This window comes from Pituophis catenifer, unplaced genomic scaffold (assembly GCF_029215685.1).
Source record: "Pituophis catenifer annectens isolate HBS135680 unplaced genomic scaffold, rPitCat1.0.hap2 SCAF_2, whole genome shotgun sequence".
NCBI lineage: Eukaryota > Metazoa > Chordata > Lepidosauria > Squamata > Colubridae > Pituophis > Pituophis catenifer.
In genome coordinates this window covers 131,908,174-131,929,876 of record NW_027256882.1, presented here as the reverse complement: position 1 = coordinate 131,929,876, position 21,703 = coordinate 131,908,174, and the positions used below count along the sequence as shown (strand labels likewise).

The following is a 21,703-nucleotide window of genomic DNA, read 5'->3' as shown; positions in this document are numbered from 1 at the left end:
GATTTAACATTTACAGAAAATGGAATAGTTGTTTCCTTGCCTATCATTCAAGATGGGTAGAAGATAAAATAAGGGATGATTGCATTCCAACAAAAGAAACCAATAGCGACAATTTGACAGACATTAGAATTTCCCCTCTAGAACAGCCCTTGAGAGCTGAATTATTTCTGGGAAATAGATTTCTTATCTACCAAAGAATTATGAAGGCACAATTATTTTCCATTATTTCGTCAGATTGCTTTGCTGTCAGGCTCTTTTAGATACATAGTTATCCTTCCTGGCAGATCAATTCAAAATGCTATCCGACCTAGCTTGTCCAGCATATGAGAAGCAATTGTTTCATTATAGGTGTTTTGGGCAAGTGGCTTATCACATCTGAAGATTTTTTAAAATGTGTGAATTAGTCCTATCTCGTCCAGTGAACTGGCCCTCCATTTCATGCATGAGATGTTTTCCGGGCTGGAAATGTCAAAAGCAGAATTCCGTGAATCTACTGTATTACACACCAGAGGAATTAGTATGTCCTTTCTGATAGCACTTATCATTTCAGATGGATGTTACTGGGAGAAAGAAGGGGAAATGTTTAGCTCAATAAATTTGTCTATAGGTATGGCAGGAAGCAAGGAACATAAATTAACAAAGATGCACATATGTGAAGTTGATTGTTGTAGATGACTTTATCCCCAATCTTCTTGCCTTGTGAGGGTGAAGATTCATTCTCTGAGCTTGTGGGTTGGTTTCTGAATGTTTCGTTACCAGGCTAGGTAACATCTTCAGTGAAGTTTAGGGGATGTCAGTGTCAGTGATCTGTTTATAAGGGCTTCGTGTGGTCAGTAGGTCTTGTGATGGGTCAGGTCACCTACTGATCACACAAAGCCCTTATAAACAGAAGAACACTGACACTGACATCCCCTAAACCCCACTGAAGATGTTACCTAGCCTGGTAACAAAACGTTCGGAAACCATCCCACAAGCTCAGAGAACAAACCTTTACTCCCATTCTGCAACCGACCTACATATATTTGCCACTCTTTCTTGTCTCAGTACTGGCCAGCTTTCAGGAAAAAAATTAAGACATGGCATAGTTTTGAGAGATCCAACTGGGGTTTGCCAAGCATTCTCTTTGGAAGCAGAAGTATAGTGAGTCTGAAATTGCATATATTGTAAAATGCAATAATACATTCTGAGAAGCTGCAAATGGACACACATAATACATACCTGGGACGTGGACTGTCAATGATATAATGAAACATTTTTTAAAAACTTCCCAAAATAATGATGTTTTCATTCCTGCAATTTAACTTGATTGTTCTATAACCCCCTATTCATCTATGTCTTCTATAATTCACAGTTTCATTCTGCAGGGCATTCCTCCTGAAACATTACGTTGCAAATTCATTTTATCAAAGGTAAGAAAGTGTTATTATGGGGGCCTTAATTATTGCCTTCTTTAACACTATCATTTCTATTTAATTATCAGCTACGCTCTAAATTAATTATATGAAGCGATCTGCCCTAGAGTAGCTAAAAAATAAGAGAATCTTAATAAAAATCAACACTCAGAAAAATAAACTTAAAGAGACTGGTTTTCTTTAAATGCATAACTAAAAATAAATTAAAAGTTAAAAGTTACATTTCAGAAGCTAGTAAAATTAAGGCCCTTGCTCCAATGATTAATTACAGAGGAAAAAGTCTTACAAAGAGAACAGATGCCACTGTACAATGGCTTTAGATCATCAGAATGATGGGAGAGAGGCCTAATACAGACAGGGCTGAGATAGGAAGATAAAGTAAAGGAGGGCTGGAGAGAATGATGAAATTATTTGAGGTGAGAGGGGAGGATATGGGTTTGTACACATCTGTGGGCAACATGGCAGGAGAAGAAGTGAAAAGAAGAGTGAAGAAGAGAAGAGTGAGCTTGGCAGAGAGGATTCTAAAAGGAAGAGTGGAATGAGTGAATGAATGAGCAGACTTTGTCAACTGAGAATGTGGATTATGAGAAAGAGTAAGCTACTAGTTCCATAGGATACTTGGTTATATCATAGATCAGATTTCATTTCCATCTTGCATCCAGACTTTGAATCTGAAAAGTGAAATCTCTTTCAAATAAAGCTTGACTTCTGCTGATACATGCCATTTTCTTGGTCGCAATACAGAAAAGGGTTGCCATTGATTTCTTTGGAGATGTGGATTTTGGGTTTTGTCTGCCAAAAGCTCTGCATGCCCTAGTAGTTGGTAATGCCAATATAAATCAGGCCTGATCATGTGCAGCTTTTGGACATCAGCCAAGCTCACCTAGATACTTCATTCCAGTTGGACAGTTAATATCCAGTTATTTATTTAGCTTCCCTGCTTTGCCTTTCAGTGAAATCAGTGCTTTGTGATTAGCCACATCCATTATGAATCTATGAATAGTCATCTATAGGAGCCATTCTGCAACTCAGCCCCTGGATAGGGATGCCTGGTCTAAGGAATCCTTGAAGGACAGGACATCACAGGAAAAGATAAAGAAGGTGCTGTTGTGGGATTGGTGCAATGTTTTAGCCTTGGGCCAGCACTATTGCAAGGAATTACATTTCTACTTCCCACCATTTGCCTGTTATTTTTTTGTAGGATCTCCAAATTTACTTGGAAATTTAAGCAATCTACCAACCCTTTACAAACAGATAACCTGAGATCAAATACTAACCCTAAAACAAAGTGATTCCCCCCCCTTCAAACTATACTGATTAAAAAGCAAGTAAAATGGCCTAGCTTTGGTTTTCCAAGACAATTAGACAGAAATTATAATCTGAAATTTCACACTAACCTGGCCTTTTTATTGGTTTTTTGGTGGGCGTGTCTTTCCTCTTGTTCTGAACTGCAGGAGAGTACGGGATGCCCGAGGAAGAACTATTCTTACGAAAATGTTCCTTCAACCCCTTGATAGAGCGGTCCAACTGGCTGGAACGGATCTGGTAGTAAACATTCATGAAATCTAGAAAAAAAATAATGCACATTACAAAGCAGACTTCATTTTTGTTATTGCTCCAAAATACTGATAGCACAATAATGTAACAGACAAATTGCTCATCAATTTCAGTAAATTGGATTAGGCTTATTGGAAAAAGAAACCACACTGTCAAACTGTTTCACTTTTTTAAAAAAAAATCATATAAATATAAAATATATAAATGTTTTGTTTAGGAAATGTCTATTTACTAAAACGCATTGCTTTATAAATAAGAAATAAAGAAAAGAAAAAGAAAACGTCATTACACCCCAATAGCCATTTGAAGTAAACTATATTTATGAAGCTTGACTAGAAAATATAAAGTTAGCAAAAATCAATTTGTAAAAGGCACTGTATTTAAAATTAGATCAATCAGGTCAAGTTTAAACATTTTTGCTTTTTTAAAAAATACTGACTTTAGTACAGTTACCACTGCCAAAGATGACTTATTCAAGGGTACACAATGTGCAGCTCTCCAGATGTTGCTGAACTACAAATCCCAGTAACCCTAAACAATATAGCTAACAATCTGGGATGTTGGAAGAAGCAATTCAGCAATCCTTTCAGAAGCCAAGCCTTGTGCACTTATATAAGAAATACCAACAAACAGTTTTCAAAGCATGCAGAGTTAATTTTGCCTTCTCCAAAATTCCCTTATGCCTTCTAAATTTCAGTCTCCTACCCTTACTAGAGCTGTGCTCTAATTCTCTGAATGCTCGCTCTACAAAGCTCTCCCTAGAAGCTATGCTGGTGTGAGAAATGGCTCTGTTCCTTAGGCTTCCCTTCTGGACTCCTGCAGGTGGTTGCTTCTCCTCACACAGGCAGTTAAAACCTGTACCGCAAAGAAAATGAAGACAAACCAAGTCACCCAAAACAGGCCCATCAGAATATTTAGAGGGGCTCCTTTCAGCTAGGCTGCAAGGGAGGCAGTCAACAATTAGGAACAAAAGGCATGGAGCTATCTCTGGGAATAATATGAATTCAGTTCATGGTTCAGTTGCATGACAGAACACCACAACAATCACCTACAGCCAAATTAAGAGTTTCATGTTTGAAAACCAAAGTTGTGTTGGTTTTGTAGCAGCAGAAATGTTGGTTTACTGGAATGGACAGGCTTTTCTGACCCTGTATGGGCTACTTCATCCAATGCTGGATCAGGATGGTTAAATGGGTGGCTGAGTTAAATTTAGCCAAATCAATCACAACTTCAAGCATTAGAAGATATGGGAACTGTATACTTAAAATTGTCATTTTTTAAAAAAAAAAACAGATTACAAGAATTGAAGACTATAAACCAAGGGAATGTAATGGCAAATTCCCAGATTAAATTATTACAGGTAGTCCTCAATTTATGACTCATCATTTAGTGACTGTTCGAAATTACAACAGACCCTGAAAAAAGGATTTACTACCTAAATTCAAATTCCTCCCCCTGCAGACATGTGACTGGATTCTGGGCATTCAGCAACTTGCCTACTTTTATAGCCATTTGTAGCATTCTGAGGTCATATAAATGTGATTTGTGACATTTTTGCAGGAAAGTGGCATTTACTTCTGGTTTCCAGAACCCCCCCCCCCCGCCCCCAGAATGAGCAATGGGTTGCTTAATGACCATGTTCACTTTATGACTGCGATGTTTACTTTATGATCGTCACATTTGCTTAATGGCCACTCCAAAAAAAGTCATAAAATTGTGTGGGGTCACATAGCGACCCACTTTACGATTGTCATGACTTATAACCAAAATTATGGGTTCAATTGTAGGCTGATCCTTGAAATGATCTTCAATTTTTGAAATGATTTTACAATATTTTAAAGAAAATATACAATTATCCCCTTAGCTTTCCTCTCTGCGACCAAAAACAAATCTAGAAGGCTACTTGGAGTACTGTAATGTCATGGCTCTCTTCTCTCCAACATTTAATTCCATTTGCCTACAGTTTGTTTCTTCTGTGCATTTCAATTCTTGAACTTGCCCCCCCCCACCCCCGCCACCCCAAATGTGCCAAACTAAGCATTTTAGGATATGATGTAATTTTTCAAAATAAAAGAATGGAACTCTACGTGCTTTTTTTCACAGTACTCCTGATGTCAAAACAGAATAAACAAAAAGATGATAAACCTGAATTGGGAATAGACTGCTCCACCCACAAGTCTGCTTTATGTGAAATCAATTGGACATCTTCGTGACAATTTAAATTCATTAATTTCCATGGAAAGTAAATCCAATTAACTTAATCTAGATTCAAACTTATGTAATTTGTAATGGATATACTAGAGCGTCTGCTAATTTATACTGAGCCCCATCCTGTTCGTATCAGAGACACTGTTTAAGGCGCTTCCGGGTTGAAAGGATTAGCTAATGACATCAGCGTTGCCTGGGGGACGCCCATTTATATTGAGTGAAGTAGCCCTATGTTATCAACGAGAACCAATCTTAAGAAAAGGATTGTTAATATGGAAATAAACTGAGAAGTTTTACGATTGTTCTTATTCTATAGCTCTTCACATGAATGGAGCTCAAACAACACCAATTTGGTCAAATAATTTGGACAGTTAACCCCATGCAAACAGCCCCTTATCAAATAACACAGAGTTTTCAAGTAAATATAGTTCATTTCACACACAAAACACATGAAGATTCATCAGTGAGAAATAATCTGATGCTTTTGTTTTGTGTTTTTCCTGTTATAACCAGAAACGCCTAACAGTGTTTCTTCCTGTCCCTGACTTCCCAGCTTCATCCATATTTAAAACAACATTCCGCAGTTTGGAAACCCAGATGTGTTGTGGCTACAACTCCCCAAAAGCCCCTCTGGGCTGGGAATTTTGAAAACCACAGTCACAAAAAGCTGGAGTTTGCTTAGGTCAGAAAACTGCTCTGGAGATCCGAATCCTCTTCCATTTATTCCTTCCTATTTTCTCCAAGAAATTCCCAACTGCCCAGGCTTCCCACTCTCCTACTCACTCCAGACTGGACTTGAAGATATCAACTGTTCCTGTGGTTCTTGTTGCTGGACTGCTGAGGACAGAGAAAGGTAAGTAGCTGATATCAAGAAAGCATGCAAAGCTCATGGATGTGCCCAGAAGAAGAAATAAATTCCTTCTGCTAGCAAAAATAATGTATTATTTTGACTATTGTTCTAGAAAAAAAGGAAACAATGAAAGATTTATTTGATTTTATAGGAACTTCTGAACTATACTCATTTCCCCCCGGGTTAGCATAGGTGAATGCAAAAGAGGCGGAAGCTGAAAGGAGCATATTTTCTCATGTCACATTTTAAATCATCCGCATTTTTGGTATTAGTTTAATTTCTGTTCAATAAATAAATGTCTTGAGCATTTTTTAAAATCTACATTAGAATTTAAAGCAAGCTAAAAATTACATGCAGGGGAATGTTGCACAATTCTGGCAGTTACTGGAGTTCATGCATTTCCAAGCCATAAAGTTCTTTGGTTTTAATCTAATTTGTTTTGTGGATCCAACCACTGTAACTAAGATTTATAATCCAGCACAGGATTACTCAAACAACTTTGAACCAGTAGAGTTTTGACAGTTATAAAATGGCTATGTTGAACATGGGTAATTAAAATACATCCATTTCCCAGAAGCACAACAAGGAGCATGTTTAAACAAATTAATATCTTTACAATAATTGTGGGGGCTTGGAAATTAACATTTGTGCTTGAAGCTGATGCTTTTTTCATCATGCTCATTTCCCATTTGTGATTTTAATTAAAATGATTAAAAATACATGGAAGTAAGACAGGAAGTTTGATAAGATATTGTCAGGCATGTCTGCACATACAGGTATCATACCAGGGACCAAAAGCTTCAAATTATGTGTGCATTCAGCCATTGTGTTTATAAAAGAAAATATAAAAGCCTTAAGAAAGGAAATTTAGAATGGAAAAAGAAGAAAGAGATAAATATATTTTACTTATTTGTTAGATCCTCTTCATTCAAGAACTCAAGGCAACAAACTCAGTGCTCCCTTTCTCTCTCTCCCTTTTTTTTTTTTTACCATTTCAAACAATTTGTAAAATAAGTTGGGCTGAGAGAGAGTGACTGGCCCAAAATCGTTCAATAAGAATAGGCTAAGATGTCTTTTTCAGAGCTGCCAAAATAGCTTTTCTTTTGAAAAAATATGTTTAAATTCTGGAATACTTGCTTTCATTCGCCACACAATCTGCCTTTTGAAAATCAGATTCTTTTACAGTTTTCACCTCTTTTAACCTAGCAATCTTCTGGATAAGTCACTTATATTTTTACACTGAAAGTGAAAAACAGGCTGACAATATATAGACAGTTCAAACAGTAGATTTTGGTGCCATGCTTAGAATCACAGTAATCCATGTAGACATCCTTGTCCAGGCAATGTTAAAAGTCAAAGTAGCTTCAGTTCAGCAAAAACATCTACATGTGGAATCTGCACCAGGTTCAATTCAATTTCTAGATTTCAATAAATGTGAACATTCTGATTGGGGCATTAAAATTAGATACTTCATTTGCTTTGACCAGAATAAGAGAATCAGCTTTGCCAAATGCCAAAATATAGCAATAGCACTTATATACTGTGCTTCCCAGTGCTTTACAGCCCTCTCTAAGCAGTTTTACAGAGTCAGTATATTGCCCCCAACAATCTGGGTCCTCATTTTACCGACCTTGGAAGGATAGAAGGCTGAGTCAGCCTGGTGGAATTCGAACTGCCAAATTGCAGGCAGCCGGCAGTCAGCAGAAGTACCCTGCAGTACTGCATTCTAACCACTGAGCCACTACAGCTCTTAAAAGGTAGTATCACATAACAAGCTAATAATCTCCTGGCTTCAGCAGGACTTAGATGGGGGAAAAACTTTTTCTCAGAATTTTACTTTAATTTCTACTTAAAATTCATGAAGCCACACTTTTTTGGGGGGGACAAAGGGATATTGTACATATTCAAAGGGCTTAGGACCATAATTCACAGGCATGCTTGTATATCTTTCAAGCATGTGTAAGAATCTTCTGATAAGATCCTTTCGAAGAATTCTTAACTGCATTAATTTACCAATATTTAAAGTATTGGGAAAATTTGGGAAGTTAAAAACATCAACGTTGTGTATATGTTACGTATGTCTTTTTTAATATTTATATTCAATAAAAACTATTTAAAAAAAAAAAAAAAACATCAACTCAGACAGCCACTTGGTGCAGGGGTTACAGCACCAGGCTAGAAACTAGGAGACTGAATTCTTTTCTTGCCTACGGCATAAAAGACAGCTGGGTGACTTTGGGCCAGTTACTCTCAGTTCACAATATCAGGCTCGGGTGACAAATACTTTAAAGTATTTTAACTACATCAACTATTTTAAAGAAATCTCAGCAAAAATTACAGGAATCTTCTGCACATACTGTACCATTTTAGATTATGCCATTAGAAACCACTCTAACACTTACTGGAATTTTAATTCAAACTAATGGAACCAAATAAAAACTGATTGTTGTCTTATGGCATTGATCAGCAAATAGAAACTGACATACAGGTAGTCCTCAACTTACAACTGCGATTGAGCCCAAAATTTATGTTGCTAAGTGAGAAAATTGTTAAGTGAGTTTTGCCCCATTTTACGACTTTTCTTCCCACATTTGTTAAGTGATTCACTGCAGTTGTTAAGTTAGTAACACGGTTGTTAAGTGAAACTGGCTTCTTCATTGACTTTGATTGTCAGAAGTTTGCGAAACGGGATCACATGACCCCAGGACACTGCAACTGTCATAAATATGAACCAATTGTCAAGCATCCAAATGTAAATCATGTGACCATAGGGATGCTGCAACGGTCATAAGTGTGAAAAATGGTATTAAGTCACTTTTTTCAGTGCCGATGTAACTTTAAACGGTCACTAAACGAACTGTTGTAAGTCAAGGACTACCTGTACTTTGTACATATGATGTGAGAGGAAGATGAGACTAGAAAAAAAATGACTGAGCTTTCCAAAGTTGAACAAAGGAGAAAGGGAAGACAACAGGTAAAATAGGCAGACAATATTACAGAAATTACAAGAGCTGATCATGGAAGAACAGTAAGCTATTATTAAAGGCTGGTTAAAATGAAGAATATTTGATCATGTATTCCCCAACTCTATGATATCTAACTAACATCCTTCAATTTTTGACATGAAACTTTTGGGAAAAATAAAAAATAAAGAAATAATACATTCTCTATACTGTATGTGTTCTATATATAGAATACATACAGTATATGGAATGTATTATTATATATATAGAATACATGTCACATTCTATTAATTTTTCACATTTAATAATCCAGACTTTTAATTTGCTTCCTATGACTTGCTTGTTACCATACGTTTGAAACATATATTTGTGCCATAAATTTAAAGATGCATGAGAATTAAATTATTCAGAAATCTAATGAGTGCAGAGGCAAAAGGGCACTTTTTAAAATGTCTCACTGAAATACATTAGGACCATTGCTGGCTCAGTGGAAATGTGAATTTCATTTGCTTGTTCAGTGTCCCAAAAGCAGTTCATAAACAGCCAAAATGGCTAAAATCAGAATAAAGTAATAAAACAAAGTACAAGATAAAATCACTCAACACAGAAATAAGAAGGCAAAACTAAAGTCCATAATAAAAGCCTTGCAAACTAAAATGTGCCAGGCAGAAGCTTAGAACAATCCCTAAATCAACTTACCATGATTCCTTCCATACTCCACTAGCCAACCAGAAATACGAACAATGTCCTGTAGGACACTCTCAGGAAGGTGTTCTAAGGACACATCTTCTTGAGTCTTTAAGTCATCATCCAAAGTGATAAGATCCAGGATAAGGATTGGTGGAACTGGTTTAGAATTTCGGGTCATAAGGCTACGAAATTCAGATTCCAACGATTCCTTCCCCCTCTCAAAAAGCAATTTCTGGATGAGGTAATGCAGATAAAAAAAGATTAAAGCTATATATTATAGCCTGAAAGTGATAAAATAATAGGTTCTTTGTATGGTTACCCAAATCACAAACATGGGCCCAAACCACACAAGCAAGGAAAGGGTATCAAAAAAAATTAAAAAAAATCAAACACTGCATGTAATTCAACAATAGTTCCTATTTAAAAAGCTTTGGTGTCTCAACTTTAAAACAACATCTTAAGGTTTGGAAAAAAAAAAGAAAGAAAGTTGGGTAATGACCCCTTTTGTAAAGGACACAAACACTGGATTTGCAGTTATCATGCTCTTCTCGACCATGACATTCAGACATTCTGACTCACAAATATTTGTTTCCTATTGAAGAAAACATGGCAAGAAATAAAAAATGTAACTCCATTTTATCCCTCAATAATTTTACAGTGTCTCAACTAAACATAAACCACGAAAGGCAAACCACTAGTGATCTGTTTCAAAATGCAAACATTGTAGTTCCTTTCAACTCTTGGGAAGCCAGTTTTTCCCTCTTCCCTTACTTCAAATACAGATGAAACTTGTGTTCACACCACAGTCATGGATGTTTTCTTTCTCATCGGATTGACTGCCAGTTGCAATCCTAATTCCATTTCACTCAATCCAGTTGAGTGCAGCTTTGTCAGCATGAAATTCTCACCTTTTGAGTCTATGGATTATGCATTTGTAAGAAGACTAGGCATCACACAGAGAAGGCTTCTTAGTGACTTCTTACTCCCTCAAAACCCTGTTTTGCAAGCCCTCCCCTTCAATATAAGCTTACAAATACTTGTGAAGAAATGAATGCCCTGGTGAGAGAGAGAGACAGTGTGTGTGTGTGTGTCTGTGTGTGAGAGAGAGGGAGGGAGGGAGGGAGGGAGGAGAGAGAGAGAGAGAGAGAGACTGAGACAGAGACTAAAATATTGTTTGCTTCTTTTTCTATGAAGGAAGGAAAAGAGGATGCTTAATTCCCAAAGCAGCAGAGACTCTCTGAGAGAAATTAAATTCAGCAATTGGCCAATGTGAAGTTTTCTCTGCTCAGTGACTGGCTGTGTTTGGTTGAAATGATTGGCATGTCTCAGAGTCAGAAGCATGAACACCACTACCCTAAACTTGCTTGATTTGAAGATAGTCAGGGGCTGTGGGCAAATATGAGCTGCTTTTAAAGTAGATATGGAACTGTCTGCAGTTAGAACAGATGGTGGTTTGGCAGGACTCATTTATGTTCATATTCAAACACACTACATACCACTCTATTGAGTTCTGGACTATCAGGATTGTTATCTTGAAAATATTCCACAGCCTTCTGGATTTTAGCCATGCAGCCTAAATATTCTTCCAGTCTCCCTGTAGGACTATAATGGGGAAAAAAGTAGCTCAGGAAGAAAGGTAATCAGACAACTGATTGCTACAAAACTATACAGTATACAGGGTTTTTTAACCATTTTCCCCTGGAGACTAGAAAACAATTATGTTCATTCCCACTCAGAAAAGCCTGCTGTCTTTAACCAGAACTGGACCTTTGGTTCACCATTTAACTGCTAGTTCAGAAATTTCAGTTGACAAGTTCCCTTTGAAACACTGGCATAGGTAACTGGTAGAGATATAAGGAGGGGAGGGGATAGGGGGTATGTTTGACATTTGACAGGGGGTATGTTTTTTTTAATTTTCTTTATTCATTTATATACTATATATCCCCACTACTCAGTTCATTTGATAATATGGTATGGGAGCTATCATAAAATGATTGCCACAATGGACATGGCCAGACACAAAGCTGTCCTCTATTAAAAGGCAAACAGGCAAGATTGCTTATTGTTTACATCCTCAAGATTCCAAAGATGTTCTGTGCTAAGCAAATACATTCACTACCAAATACAGCAGTTTCTCACAACCTCCTATTGTGATTTTCTAAGAATACCTCTGGAACCTATGCAAAGACATCCTGGGGGAATAAAAATGATGCTGAGTATCAGTATTTATTTATTGTTATTTTTTATTTTTTTATTTATTCCATTTATTTTATTAGGATTTTTCTGACTTTTTTGCTTAGGTTTCACACGATATTCCATTGCAGTATTTTCTCACATTGACAAATTCTAGATATATGGAGTTCAACTTCCAGAATTTTTAAGAACGGATATGCTAGCTACAAATCCACACATCAGGGGAGTATATATTGGAAAATATTGTTTTGATTCAGCCACTTTTCAAAACAAGTGAAATTATTCTGTTTGGAAGAAAACTGAACTTTTAAAGAAGATCAGTGTTATTATGTATCAACTTACCCTTCCTTTATTATCTTCTCTGTGTCCTTTGCTACATGGTAGTAACTTATAATGTGATCCAAACAAAAGAGAGTCTTCTCCACATTCTCCTGAAGACGCTGAAGATTTTCAGTTTGTTTATGTACAGGGATAATTGAGTTCTCCAGCTTCATCAAACGGCTTTCAAAGGACGAAAGTATTGAAACCTAAGCAAAAAAGTCAGAAAAAATCAGTTATAGGCAACTGAGACCATTTTCTTCAACCGTTTTCACTACTATCTTTTACTTTGCAGTTCTATCAAATAAAAATAGAATTCAAAATGTATTAGGTAGCCATAGTAGAAAATGTTCAATATGCTTTATGAAAGCAAATTATCTTGATGGGTTAACTCAACATTCTGGAATTATTTATCAAGGCTCTGAGACTTTCATCAGACAAAATAATATTCACAGCAAAAACAGGGAAAGATCAAAACTTGTATTACACTGAAGCCATGAAACTCTGTCAAGATGAAATGTGAGAGAAGCTTACTCGGATGATTTCAGGTTGCACCAAAAAGCATAAATTATATAAGCTTACCATATTCCTTGTGAGCTGATCACTTTTTTCTAAACTCTCTCTAATGAAAGACAATGTTTCTTCTTCCTAATGTTACAAAAGGAAAAAAAACATACAATTACCGAACTAAATAATTTCAGAATATAAAATTAATGTAAGTTCCCAACAATATTTGTCAAACAATGTAACACTATACAGAGGGAAAGTTGAAATTCTTATCACTTGGCCACCAATCTGGCTGTTGATTAGCATGCTTTTATTTTAAATATCACATCAGAGTTTACTAGCTAAATTATACCCTGAATTTACTGTATATGAATATAATTTTAAAATAATCATTTATAAACCAACAAGTTCTCTTTATAACTTTTGGAGGGGGTGCAAGTGAATAGAAGAACCATGCATACTCCTCTATCAAAAGAAGATGTTTCTGATATCTGAAGGTATCAGAAGGTGATTCCCAACATTCTGGAGAAGTTGCCAAGCTTCTTTTTTTTAAAGTGAAAAAAGGTAGTACAAATTACAGCTTGGAAGGAAAAGCATTCTATACTTTTAGGAATTAGGAATTGATACAGAGGAACCCTTTTCTATGGATCTCCATAAATAGATCTCTGTAAACGAGGATGCTCTCAAAAGCGACCCTTCCACAAATCAAGCATCTTTGTAATGAAACAGGTCAATCTTCTTGATAACCCGAGTCCAAATCATTTAGAGGTTTAAAAATTAAGGCCAACACTTGAACTGAACCTGAAAAACAACTGGAAACCAGTTAAACCAGTTAATAATCTTAGCTGCCACATTTTAAATCAACTGAAATGATTCTCTTTAAAGATAGCCTTGCCAACAATGCGCTTCAATATTCTTAATGTGGTATATTCACATTGTTTACTGTATTGTTTACCTTCATAATCACCGTCCAAAGATGCAGGGACAGCTTATTATGAAGAAGTATTGTGCTAAACTGACCTTTCAAGTAGAATGCAATTCCTTCCAAAACATATTGATTCACAATCCTAAATTACACATTTTGTCAACAAACAGTACCTTTATTTTATTCAGATTAAAGTTCATTCACTGTCAAACTAGCATATTCAGGTTCAAAAATATCAACCACTTCTTTGAAGTTATGTGACAAAATACAAATGAGTTGTATTTCAACTGCACTTCACTCTAAATGACTTCTGCCGTGGTTTCATTCAATCACTCAGAGGGCAACCAAGAATTTTTGGAATTATTTTTTATTTGTATCCCATCTTTTATGATTTTTAGAAATATAGCTCAAGGCAGTGAACATATCCAACACACCTTCCTCCTCCTATTTTCCCCACAACCACCCTGTGAGCTGAGCTGGGCTAAGCGTGACTGGCCCAAAGTCACTCAGCTGGCTCTCATGGCTAAAGGAAGACTTGAACTCAAAGTCTCCCATTTGCTAGCCTGATGCCTCAACCACTGGGCCAAACTGGCTTGCATTTCCCCATCCCCAACCCTCGGCTACATTTTACTTGCAGACTGCAAAGAAAAAAAAAAAAGGGGGGGGAAGCCCACCTTTAAATCATCCAGTCATAAGTGTCACTTGTCCTATTTCAATGCATCCTTAAGTGCATCCACATATCTTTTCTTTTATGTACACTGAGAGCATATGACAAATTCCTTGTGTGTCCAATCCACACTTGACCAATAAAAAGTTATATTCTATTCTATCGTCTGCAGGGAACTTGTAAGCCCAATTCTTTAACATCATCCTTCTTGGACCAGTATTTAATTCACCATTAACTGGACCATGATGTGTTAAGTCCCTTTTCTGAGCGTATGCAGCACACTGACACAAACCAACCCCATTAGCCTCCTTCTCCCCAAGCCCAACTCGCCAATTGGAAGTGATGGGCGAGTTGATGGGACAGAGTGCTGCTAATCCCGCCACGAGAGGCGGAGGTTTTCCCCAATGCCTTACAGCAGTGTTTCTCAACCTTGGAAGCTTGAAGACGGGTGGACTTCAACTCCCAGAATCCCCCAGCCAGCAGCGCTGGCTGGGGGATTCTGGGAGTTGAAGTCCACCCGTCTTCAAGCTTCCAAGGTTGAGAAACACTGCCCTACAGGGACCGCAAGACTCCGGCGCCAGATTTCAAGGCAGCGCCCGGGGGGGGGGGGGTGACAGGGAAATAAGAAAAGGCCAAGCCCGGGCGAAGGGAGGGATTAAGTCCGATACCGGGGAGAGTCTCCGAAGAGCCGGGGGAAAAGACGCACCACCAGCCCACCTGCTTGAGCTTTTCTTCTATTTCCCTCCTCCGGGCGGACGCCTCCTCCGTGGGAATCATCTTGAAACCCGACCGACCCCGGGAACCTGTGACAGACGAGGCCGGCACCTCCTTCGCGCTCCTGTCAACTCGTCTACGTCCGCTTCATTCCCCGCCCCTCCGCTATTGAACGGCTGCCATGTTGGGAGGAGAGGCTGTCCGGAGCCGAGCCGAGCCGAGCATGCGCGGTGTAATTGGGCGGAGCTGTGGCGTGCGCATGCCCGTGCCGGCGTCTCCCCCCACCCTCACCCCTCTGAAAGATCGGCCATTTTGGAAAAGCCTTTAAGGCGGTTGAGTTTTGAAAGCCAGGCGGGGTTGTCGAGAAGTGGGAGGAGCTCTAGCCCGCGTGTCACGCCTGGCTCGGTGCTACTTAATTGTAGTGGCTGTCGTTGCTTAAAGCCTATAGACCGGGGTCTTCAAACTTGGCAACTTTAAGACTTGTGGACTTCAACCCCCAGAGTTCCTCAGCCAGCTACTGGCTGAGGAATTTTGGGAGTTGAAGTCCTCAAGTCTTAAAGTCGCCAAGTTTGGAGACCCCTGGTCTATAGAGATTCTCAGTCATCCAGGTCATGGTTGTCCCAAAGGTGCTTTTTCAGAAGGCAACTGGACTTACTTTGTTTTTTCTTTGAAGACGTTTTGCTTCTCATCCAAGAAGCTTCTTCAGCTCTGGCTGGCTGGTAGAGAATGGAAGGATTTATATTTCTTGCAGACAGCTGGTCATTTTCATTCTTTTAGAGGGTCGTGGAAGTACTTGGAGGTTTATCTGTATCCTCAGGGTCACCTGAGTAGTGCTCCTGGTTCCTGTAGTCTGCATTTTTTTTCTTTCTCTGGAAATCCGTTCATACTCCCACACCATTCGAAGGGTGTTGTTCCCAAATTGGATAGCTAAAAGTCTATAGAGATTCTCAGTCATCCAGGTCATGGGGTAGATACAGATAAACCTCCAAGTGCTTCAAGGACCCTCTAAAACAGGGATGTCAAACTCAAGGCCCATTGGCCGGATGTATCATGTGCTGGCCTCACCCACCCTCGGTTTAGCAAAGGGGGAAAAAGTCCTGTTACATCACGTGATGGTGATGTGAGAATGTGAGTTTGACAACCCTGCTCTAAAAGGATGCAAATGACCAGCTGTCTGCGAGGAATATAAATCCTTCCATTCCCCACTATCTTGTCAGAGCTGAAGAAGCTTCTTGGATGAGAAGTGAAACATCTTCAAAGAAAAATAAGAAAGTCCAGTTGCCTCCTGAAAAAGCACCTTTGCGACAACCTGTCGTTGCTTGAAAACCACTCTCAATGGGAGTTTAGTGAGCGACTATCAATGTGTTGTGACCTAGACCCAAGTAGTTATTACCTAAACAAACATATTTTATTAGAACAACTAAGAATTATTTCATTCTCAGCTTAGTCCAAATTAATTCCAAAACAAATTCTTCATAAACAGTCCTTCGGCCTTATCATCAACCTTTGTCTTCTTTGGGACCCTGCCAAAGGCTTTTCTTGGCAAAACCCCACAAAGTTCAGAAGCAAGAGATGACGTTGCTTTCCTACAAAGATCCCAAGAGCCGTTGGTGCTCTTTTAAGCCTTCTGAGAGAGGCAATCATCTCCTGGCCTTACTCCTGAGTTGTCCTTTTTGCTTTAGCTGCTCTTGCCTTCTGGCAGCTCTTTGCATGCGTGCACTAGGAACAGGCTCCTCCTGTTCCTCTGCCTCTCTGCTATCCATCTCTGGAGGCTCCGGAGTCCGCACATCGCTCCCAGATGGCCCTGGCCCCATCTCTGCCTCCGACACAGAGCCCTCGTTTGGGCCTTCCCCTGACTCCAGGACTGGCCCATGGTCCTCCCCAGCCTCCTCCCTGTCTGACTCCGACTCAGCCAGTTCCGTAGGCTGTTGGTGGACCACAACACAATGAACCAATTCTAGCAAATGCTTAAGTGGGTCTATCCAGACGTAATTCCTACTAAATTTAGTGGAAGTCGCTCTTCAATGAATCTGATCTTGCAATTAGTATGGGTAGTCCTCAACTTACACCAGTTCATTTAATGACTGCTCAAAGTTACAATGGCACTGAAAAATGTGTTTTAATGGCCATGTTTCATACTTAAAACCTTTGCAGCTTTCCCATAATCATGTGACCAAAATTCAGACGCTTGGCAACTGGTTCGTATTTATGACCTTTGTTGTGTGCCAACGTCATGTGATTCCCCTTTTGCAACCTGACAAAGTCAATGTGGAAGCCAGATTCACTTAGCAACCAGGTTACTAACTTACTGACTGCAGTGATCCACTTAAAATGGCAAGAAAAGTTGTAAAATGGGCAAAACTCCCTTAAATGTCTCACTTAACAACATAAATTTTGGGCTCGTCATAAATTTTTTTAATTTTATTTTATTTTTATTTTTATTAAATTGTATACCGCCCTTCTGCTGGACTCAGGGCGGTGCACAGCCAAAAATAAAAAACATTCCAATACAAAATTTAAATTTTTTTAAACGAATTACACAACTTTGGCCCAAAATTTAAAACATCCCAACTAAAACCCATAGACAATTAAAAATCTAACATCTCAAAAGGGGGGGGGGTGTTTACGCCAGCCCTGCTTGGTGGAAAAGAAAAGTTTTTAGGGCACGGCGAAAAGCCCGGAGATCTGGTATCATGCGTATCTCCGGGGGCAAATCGTTCCAGGGGGCAGGTGCTGCCACAGAGAAGGCCCTCCCCCTGTGGGTCGCCAGCCGACACTGCCTGGCTGACGGCACCCTGAGGAGTCCCACTCTGTGGGAGTGTACTGGCCGGTGGGAGGCTATTGGCGGCAGAAGGCGGTCCCGCAAATACCCTTATTTCAAAAATAAGTCACAAGTACACATTGCTCTTAACAATACAGGCAGTAGAAAATGGGAAGATCAACAAAATGACAATAATCTGTCACAAATATATAAAGTGCAATATCTGGATGATTACTTGGTCATGTATTTATTGTCATTTGCCCTTTGGACAGCTATACAGTTTGCTTGCTAGAGCTCTGTTTTCTTTCCCTGAGATGTCACAACTCCAATTCTGGTTTGCCCCTCTTTTGTCATGCCTTACATTTCTAAATAAATGTACTGGGTGTAAATATCACACCATTCAAAGTGATTTATGTTCAGATAAGCTTGCAGAGAAGTAGAACGCTTGAATAAAACAGACTTTCTTATTTTGCACTTATATTTTAAACAAATTTCTCTTGACTACATGGACTTATTCCCAAATTCTTAAATCTGTGAAAATGTTTTCTTATCAAATAAAAGCAATTAATTAGGTTGTCCCCTTAAATTGTAGGGACAATTAATACTGTCCCTACAACTTAAGGGATAGTATTTTACAGTACAATTTTCGTTACACCTGAAGCATTCCTTGAAAGGAAGAAGCATCAGAAAAGAATATTGTACCTTTATGTCTAGGTGCAAACTGAATTCTTAAGAGCCATTTAAGTCTGAGACTTACTGTATGCTGACTCATGTGAAGCCAACTACAATAGTACTGAAAGGACCTGGATGTTTTAATCCCTGTATGTAGAGATGGGAATACGTCACTAGCAGTGGTGGGTTTCAAAAATTTTTACTAGCGGTTCTGTGAGTGTGGCTTGGTGGGCGTGGCATGGGTTGGTGGGCATGGCAGGGGAAGGACACTGTGAAATCTCCATTCTCTCTCTAATCCAGGGGAAGGATACTGCAAAATCCTCATTTCCTCCTGAACAGCTGGGATTCGGGAGGCAGAGAATAGATGGGCGCGAGAGCAGTCAGAGGTGGTATTTACTGGTTCTCCGAACTACTCAAAATTTCCGCTACCGGTTCTCCAGAACTGGTCAGAAACTGTTGAAACCCACCTCATTTCTACAATTCACATCGGTGTATCTTCCTCAGAAGATTCCTATTGAATTTTTCTACTATTGTTGTTTTCTTAAGGTCCGGGTATAAAAAATATGTGAATGCCTAGTGGGGAAAGAGAGTTTTATAAAGTAAACTTTAAACATTGAATAAAGCACGATGCAAATTTACTGTTCTTTTCCCAAACAGATGACATAATTTGGCTGAGTAATTCTATTTAGTGAAGCCAGTCAAACCTGGTCTTTTGATCATAGAAAGGCACATCCCATTTTCCTGTGCGCTGCTCCCACTATCCATCAATGGGTTAACTTCTTCAGCCTTTGGCAATAACTGAGTGAGAGCTCAACTTCCCTTTCCTGTGGCCCTGCCACGCCCCCAATCCCATGATCCCCAGTCTTCACTCAGTTATTGGCAAAGACTGAAGTGTCCATCAGAGCTCCAGGCTTCAGAAGCCTATTTTTTCTTCCCTTTCTTAGGTTTTTACTTTATTTTTGACTAGTAATTTTTTTCTTTGCTACGGTTCCCTGCCTTTAAAGCCGAAACAAGAAGATCGGCTCAACAGCTGAGAGGCGGTGACGCTTTCGGCCGCCCACGCGCGCGCTCACAGCCTCCGTTACCAACAGCGGGGGGGGGGGGGAGAGAGAAAGCGAGCAGAGACAGCTACCCCCGCTAGCGGGGATCAAAGCAAGCTACCGCCGGAGCAGCGAAGGAACAGCGGAGAGCGGTAAGACAAGCAACCGCCCCCTTTTCAGCCCCAGGAATCTCTGAAGCTGTCCCTCTCCGTGCGCGGCAGGCGGTAGGACCCTCGGGCCGCCGCCGTGAGTCCGCAGCCCGCATAGCCCAGCGCAACGCACGCGCTTAACAGGAGAGCAGCGAGGGAGGCATCCAGCCCCCACCCCTCATTCTCCTCGTTGTCGGAGCCCTTGGGGCTGGTTTTTTTGGGCTGAGCGCGGCAGGCGGTAGGACCTTCGGGCCGCCGCTGTGAGACCGCAGCTTCCCCAGCCTCGGATTCAAAGCCACGTGCTCGCGCCATCTTGGAGGACCCCCCCCCCCCGGGGCCGCCATCTTGGTTCCATCCTTACGAGGCTAGCCCCTCCCAGAGCGGCAGTTGGAGGCCCACACCCACCTGCGGGGCCATCTTAAGGGGAATACCTCGCTGCTGAGAGTTTGGACTCCATTCCCCAGGCGGCACAGGGGATTCAATTAAGGCACAGCCCAAACTATCTCGCTGAGGGGATTGGATGGCAACCATGGCCATGTCAGATGCCCCCTTCTCATCAGACCCAGAGCTAGAGGCAAGCCCACCTCGCAAGGAGGCTAGTACCTCAAGAAAGCACTCAAAGAAGCGATCCTCCAATCACAAAGACTGCGGAGGAAAGGAGCCCCAGTTCCTCGACAAGGACGCTGCAAGGCGCCACAAAACCCTAGAGCGCCTCTGTGCTAAGGCACAGTTGGTTGGAGCGGCAACACCGGCCCTGGGGCCTGAATCGCCCAGGTCCACCCCCCAAGCACGTGCAGAGGCGAGCACCGGCATAACAAGCCTGACAGAGCTGACCCTAACACCAGCAACCCCGAGCGCAGCTGGGCCTTACCAGGAGTTACCACGGGCCAGAGGGGTTTCTCGCTCCTTGCCGGATATGCCCTTATCAGACTCTCCTCACGGGCGCCACCGGGGGGCGGAAGCAACCTTCACGCCAACGGCAGCCAGCCTCCGTACTCCAGAGGGACCCCTACCAGCCACCCAGCTAGACTTCCAGACCATGTTCTCAGCCGCAATGTCATCCTTCTTGGCTGCAGGCTGGCAACAGGCTGCAGGAGGGCCCCCTCGCCATCTACCAACTCAAGTGGCACCGCAACAGCAACGGGCCCAGCACCACCAGGCGCATGCCCGGTCATCCTCGTCAGAGGATTCAGACCAAGCCGAGGATGGTCCAGAGCCCCTCGAATTTTCAGAGGACGAGGGTCTGATGCCAGATTCTCCGGCTTTCACGGGCCTGTTTCGTCCAGCCCTATTCAAGTCGCTCCTGCACAAGGCGCGCCTCACAACCAACTTGGGCGTGCCTGGGGAGATCTCCGCACCCAAACCCGCGGCCGCGGGTCCCCATGATGCGCTCTTCAAGTCCTCCAAGCAGGAGAAGGACTGCATCCCCTGCCCCCAGCTGTTTTCTGACGTGATCCAGAACCCCTGGGGACAGCCAGCCTCGCTAACAACCCCGAGCAGCCTGGAAAAGAAGCTCTACTGCTCGGCCCAGGACTTGGAGGACCTCTTAGCCCTACCATCGGTGGACCAGCCAGTAGCCTCCCTGTCTTCCTCATCGATGGTGTCCACAGATGCGGTAGATGGGCTCAAAGCTGAGGATAAGAGGACAGAGTGGGCCCTCCGTAAGTCTCATCAGGCAGCGGCCTGGGCAATCAGGACGGCAACAGCGACCTCCTTCTTCAACAGAGCCACCCTCATCTGGCTACGCCAGTTACAGGAAAGGCTGCCCCCGGAGGACACCAGGCTACATCAGGACTTGAGTAAGATCGTAGCCGCCACCGAATACGCCGCGGATGCTTCACTAAATTCCGCCAAATTCGCCTCTAGATCTCTGGCCTCGAACATCACAGCAAGGAGGCTGTTCTGGCTTCGCCCCTGGAAGGCAGACCTCAAAGCCAAATGGAAGCTGGCCGCGGCCCCGTACAAGGCTCCAGACTTGTTTGGGGCAGCCCTGGATCCAGTCTTGATCGAAGATAAAGACAAGAGGAAGGTGCTCCCATCAGCGTACCGGCGGCAGGATCGCAGATACACACCCTAC

At 41.2% G+C, this 21,703-nt stretch overlaps 1 protein-coding gene across 7 annotated transcripts in view; it reads right to left on the bottom strand.

The window, feature by feature from the left end:
• EXOC7 (exocyst complex component 7) overlaps window positions 1–15,210 on the bottom strand; it is a 48,435-nt gene extending 33,225 nt beyond the window's left edge. For 5 of the 7 annotated variants that reach the window (XM_070937544.1, XM_070937539.1, XM_070937540.1 and 2 more), the window contains exons 1-6: window positions 15,008–15,210; window positions 12,774–12,839; window positions 12,216–12,400; window positions 11,177–11,282; window positions 9,690–9,912; window positions 2,810–2,977 (exon numbers count right to left, since the gene is read on the bottom strand). In XM_070937544.1, coding sequence (XP_070793645.1) covers window positions 2,810–2,977; window positions 9,690–9,912; window positions 11,177–11,282; window positions 12,216–12,400; window positions 12,774–12,839; window positions 15,008–15,067 — 808 coding nt within the window. In that variant the 5' untranslated portion in view covers window positions 15,068–15,210. Of the gene's footprint in view, window positions 1–2,809; window positions 2,978–3,674; window positions 3,825–5,960; window positions 6,015–9,689; window positions 9,913–11,176; window positions 11,283–12,215; window positions 12,401–12,773; window positions 12,840–15,007 lie in introns of all 7 variants that reach the window. The other 2 variants (XM_070937545.1, XM_070937543.1) reach the window with 2 other exon arrangements.
• Window positions 15,211–21,703: the final 6,493 nt, after the last annotated feature.